Source organism: Xiphophorus couchianus, chromosome 4 (genome assembly GCF_001444195.1).
Source record: "Xiphophorus couchianus chromosome 4, X_couchianus-1.0, whole genome shotgun sequence".
Taxonomy (NCBI): Eukaryota; Metazoa; Chordata; class Actinopteri; order Cyprinodontiformes; family Poeciliidae; genus Xiphophorus; species Xiphophorus couchianus.
Window position 1 is genome coordinate 9,793,790 of NC_040231.1, and position 5,734 is coordinate 9,799,523.

Sequence of the window (5,734 nt, forward strand, 5' to 3'; positions counted from 1 at the left end):
ACTTTCTGGGGTCTTCACCACAAAAAATAGCTGCATAGTAAACAAATATGTTTTAATCGTTTCACTCACATGTCCTGGAATGATTCGAGTTGTACATTGTTCTGTAACTCTGGCCATGGTGTCCTGCTGATAAGTTGGATTAGAGTAGAGGATGACTTATAGAATCAGTTTTGAGTCTCTGCAAACTTCAAATTTTTCAAGTGATACAAGGGGGGGGGGGGAAAGTAAGTGATGATCGAAACCTAGTGTTGATGTGAACGACAGTTGCTTTCTTTTACAAAAAATAATAATTTTCACACTGAAAATGTGTACCATTCATAAATGAATCTGACTGTAAACAATCATATCTTTAGTACATTTCTTATTAGATCATAATGGTTCCCATTAATAAGCTCTTGGTAAGTCTATCTGCAAATGATTCCTCCCCAATGCAATTTACTGAGTGAACACTGGGAGATTGAATATCTGAATCAACTTGTTCACATATCTTATAGTAATTTGGAATATTTAATTGTAACTATATGACTTATAGTCAAATGTTATGGGTATCATACCCTCACACAACAACTTGCTGTTATTTTGGTTCTGTCCACCTAAACGAACAGGTGCAACTGAGTCAGGTGTGAAGAAGTGTCTTGAAGCCACAACTCCTTCTGAGACTTTTATGAGATCAGGACTATAACTTCTTGACGATGCCTTAAGATGTTTGCTTAATATTTCCAGAAGTGTTTACCCAATATTGCCATGGATTTGGTGAAGTGCACCAGTCCTCCTTCCACCCTCTAAAGAACACTCCAATGACGTGATACAAATCACCAATCATCTCTTACTGGTTTTGTTGCTTTTGTTCTGGATAAAAATGCACATTTTGCAGTAAACATACATCTCTTGGACACAAAACCAATTTCCATCCTAAACAGTATAGTGGCTGGGTATTTCTGCATTGCTTAAATGTAAAAATAATTGTGAAGATTGACAATTCCTTTTCCAATATCTTATTTTCTCAGGATGTCACACTAAGAAACAGTGTGTTTGATGGATTGCCTTAAAATACACACAGGTATGCCTATTTTTTTAAATAATCAAATGTTTTAAAATAATTGTTCAAAAGCTTACAAAGCTATTCAGGTTTAAATAGATGGATCAAATGTAAATGTATGTAATGAAATGACATACTTTATTTATTTATCCATTTACTCTCTAATATTTCTGTCGGTATCATAAAAGACTGCACACTAAAAGTGGTTCAACTAAAAAGACTTTTAAAATGAATATATATTACACAGCTTGTAGCATGGATTGTAACAAAAGGTGCCACTCACAATATGGCGGCCGAGATGACGTACGATGCGGACGCGGAACGACTAGCAAAGAGGCTGCTAGTCCGCAGGTTAACGGCTTTATTAATTATAGAAGTTGACTACCTTTATTTTCGTTGATTGTTGTAAATAAGTAACTGACATGTTTTAACGATGAGTCTCTGTATTATTAGTTGACAACATAAAGATTTATACCTTCAAATACGTCACTAGCGTGAAGCTAAACTTTGAAAAAAGGCTCATTTAGTTGACGCAGTGTTGAGGGTTTACCTTACTTCCTGTTCCAACCACGTGGGTTTGTTGTGATTTTCTCCCCTCTTCCTGGTGGAAGGTGAATGGATTTAAAACACGTGAGAAATCCTATCTTTAGTACATTTCTTATTAGATCATAATGGTTCCCATTAATGTCTGCTAAAATGAGACAGACAACTGCATTATACACAGCATTTTATTTTATTTCTGTTGATAAAATAATTCCAACTTTTATTTTTCTATACAATGCATTGCATATATAAGAGATATAAAATTGTACAGCATTAGGATATTTTTCCAGAATCATTTGAACTGCTCTGATTAATCATTTTGTGGCACAGACAAGTAGTTCACCTCAAGCATAAACAAATGCTTGAATTATAAAAATCACCTATAAAAATATACACACACACATAATCACATTTAGGGATACAAATATAGCTTCAGGATTGGCATTTACAGTATAGTGAAATGAAAATAATTAGCTTACAAATTTGAATGGAATGGTATCATACTGTAATATCTGTTTGCTACAGCAACTTCTGGTACAAAGTGTAGATTGCAGTGCCCTTCATAGTAATGCCTAAAATTTACTCTCCATCCAAAAAACTAACAACTCCTATTGTATCCTTAATCACTTTTGCATGGAATTATTTTAGATTACAGGACAACACAGCAAAATGCATCTTCTTGTTCTTCATTTATAAGCAGAGACAATTGGCAGAAATATTGCTTGGCAGAGCCTCAAACTACAAAGTAGTCCAAATGTAGACATATCTTACAGTCTGCATCATACAATTTTCCTTACCTGCCTCAATGCCATTAGTTCTATAGATAAAGGTCATTCAGTGCCCTCGATTCTCAGAAAAATACTTCTTTCACTCACACTTAATGCAACTCTAAATCTATAGTATCACAGTCTATAGTATCACAGAATGTGAGACACCTTCTCACATTCTGTGAGGTGTGACACCTTCAGAGTCTTACATTCTGAATAATGCATAGCTTCACTGGTCACCCTTAGCTCTCATTGAAACTCCCAGGTAGCAGCGTTTGTTTTTCATTGTGAGGCCGTATTCTGGGGTCATGTCCACAGGCTCTCCAGGTAACTTGTAAAAGTGCAGATTCTGGATGATAATTGCTAAGAAGAGGAAGACTTCATTTCGTGCAATAACCTCGCCAATGCACCGCCGCCTTCCCATGCCGAAAATGAGCACCTTCTCTCCCTCTAGCTTGTTGACCTCTGTGCCATCATCATTGACGAAACGGTCTGGGATGAATGAAGAGGGGTCTTTCCAGAGCTCTCTGAAAGGCAACAACATCAAAAGAAATTCAGGCTTGATCCTATTGTTTCCTGATTTATTTGGATTGTGGTTTTCTTTGTCATGTAAGGTTTCACAACTGTTTTGGTGCAGTAAAAACTCTAAGAGAGTTCAAAATTGAATATTAAAAGCTATCAAGAAACTTACGGATCGTGGTTTATCTGCCACTGGTTGATAAAGATACAAGTGTCTTTGGGAATGAAGTAACCATTCAGAGACGTATCTTTTGTAGAGCTGAAAAAGGCAAAGATCAAGATCATTGAGAATCCTATGTTGATGTTGATTTTTTTGCCTTCATTACATACTCTGCCAGCTAACAGCTAATTGTCAAAACTATAAGTAGAAAAAAAGCTAATCTTACCAGTGAGGGATTGTGAAAGGTAGGTATGAGGAATGACGGAAGAGCTCCAAGATGAAAGATTCCAGTAAAGGCAAATTGTTTCTATCAGCAAGAGTAGGAGTACGATCCAGACCAATCTGCTCCTCTAAAAATGAGAAGAGTTGGTAAAATATCAATCCAGATTAAGATGGAAACTGCATGAGTTGTTTTCTTAACAACAAAAAAACCACATTCTATTTTGTGAGTCTGGAGCAAAATTGTAAATACCAATGGTTTTTTTGTAAGATTTATTGTCTGGCAAGATAAAAAAGGCAAAAAAATGATTTAAGGAAAAAGCTCTAACTTACTGATTTCCTGAAAAAGCCTCTCCTCAACTTCTGGATATGACACAAGGTACATCACTGCCCACGACAGACCAGTAGAGATGGTGTCAAAACCTAGGAGAACAAATACATTACTGAGGAGATCATGTTGTGTAAAATAATGTTTGCATACAATCCAACCACTCAGCATGTATTAAAACCTACCAGCTCCAAAAAGATCATTGACAATGCCGACAATTTTCTCATCTGACATCTGGATGTTGGAGTTCTCATCCAGCTTCCGGTCGTCACAGTGATCTATTAAGGAGTCTGTGATGTCACGGATGTTGTCCTAGAAATAAATGATTTGGCCATTTAATTAAACAAACAATGTCTTAAAAGTAAAAATAAGACTGGGGTACATTATATTTTATCACTTATGCAGTAGAGTACCTTGTCAAAGGTGGTGTAGTGCTCAGTGACGATCTTTTGAACAAAGTTGTTGAAGCGGTTGTTGAGGTTGATAAACTTCTTCATTGATTTGTTGGGAAGATACTGCATAGCAGGGATGAAGTCTGCAGGGTTGCCACTGCCTGCCACCTGGACAAAATCTTCTGCGAGGTTTACTAAGCTGAGCAGCTCCTGGTCATGATGGTCATAGCGACGGCCAAAGCACATGCCACAGATGACATTGGCAACAGAAACAACTATGTAGCGGAAAGGGTCAAATTTGCCTTCAACTCTCATGACATTTTGGAGTTCTTTGATCAAATGTTCTGACTCTTTGCAGATGTGCTCCTCCAGCACGCAGGAGTATTCTGGGAGCTTTCCATCCAGGGAGGAAAAAGAACGCAGTGCACTGTAGGCCAGCTTTCTGCGAGCCCGCCAAATGCCAGCTTGGTCTGTGCTGAAGGACAGACTTTTGCCATCATTGATAAAGCGGAAGCTGTACAGGTCTGGTCTGCCGGCAAAGTCATCCCCCTGTTTGGTGAGAGCCTGTTTAACTGTTTCATAACCACTCAGAACGACAACTGGACGCATCCCGATTTGAATCTGGAACACATCTCCAAAGCGCTTGCTCATTTCAGTAAGACTTAGATAAGGTTTGCTTCCCAGCTCTATCAAATTCCCTATGATAGGAAATGCGCTCGGGCCGGGGAGTTGACGAAGCCCCTCTGGGATCTCTCTGCGGAACTGCTTAAGAGTGAGGTACATGAAACACACTGTCACCAAGGCTATCAAACCCTCAGACACTGAGAGTGCTCCGATGAATGGCAGTATCATTAATGCCATGATGTCAACTTTTCTCTGTTCTCTGCTCAACCTGTGAATTAAATAGGAGGGACATTAGATCAGTGTTGACAGAGAGAAGAAAACAGTATTGTGCAACATAATGATTGCACAGCAAGATCTCAAGTTAGTGAGAACCGTGCCATGTGTTTGACTCTGCTGCACAGTGGTGATCTGTACACACCTGCAGACTATGCACAGTGGTAGTAGATGTCTTGGACATCTAGTATGTCAGTACTACTAATTTAAAATAAAGTCAAGCATGATAGAATCCTCACAGTCTTGTTCCTATCTTAAAAAATATTTATGCAGGTTGTCACCTTACCTTCTGTTGAATGACAAAAAGAAAACTCTAATTCCAGAGATGTGTATCCAACAACACAAAAATGTTTTGCAAAGGTGTCCTTAATGTTGCTGATGTCTTCAAAACCGAGAGTGGACGTATAATTTATAGAGCACTGCACAATCTGATTGGCTGCTGTGGATGACACCATCTCTCCTCCTCCAAATTTCTGCGGCTCTCCTTTTCTAATTCTCTGCCATGAATGAAGTTTGGAACATAAAAAAAAGTTGGTGGGTGTGTCTGTGTGTGGTCCTTACATTACAAAATTTGTGTGTATTGCAAATGTTCCACTGCTTTCTTCAAGTTTAGCTCTGTATGAGACACTGAACTGGCTGTAAATCAGTGTGTGATCTGAGATAAGACAGTTCAAATCACTGTCATGCACTTGTTATGCAGGTGTTTCAAACTTTGCAGTATCTGCTATGTATTTTCAATGCAACAGTTTTGGCATTTTCTAATGCAGGATATGTGGTACGATTAATACACTTGAATACACTTCGACTTGGTCTGTGCAGGTAGGATATTTGCTGACGCAGAGACCTTCTGCGAGTGCGGTCTGTCAGGAT

At 38.4% G+C, this 5,734-nt stretch overlaps 1 protein-coding gene across 1 annotated transcript; it reads right to left on the bottom strand.

Annotated features, from left to right (window-relative positions):
* Positions 1-1,749: 1,749 nt before the first annotated feature.
* On the bottom strand, positions 1,750-5,284 carry cyp1a (cytochrome P450, family 1, subfamily A). Its single transcript, XM_028015883.1, has 7 exons — positions 5,151-5,284; positions 3,989-4,859; positions 3,761-3,887; positions 3,581-3,670; positions 3,255-3,378; positions 3,041-3,127; positions 1,750-2,876 (listed from the first exon to the last, which is right to left on the bottom strand). The coding sequence occupies exons 2-7, from the start codon at positions 4,826-4,828 to the stop codon at positions 2,579-2,581; spliced, it is 1,566 nt and encodes a 521-aa protein (XP_027871684.1). The 5' UTR covers positions 4,829-4,859; positions 5,151-5,284; the 3' UTR covers positions 1,750-2,578.
* Positions 5,285-5,734: the final 450 nt, after the last annotated feature.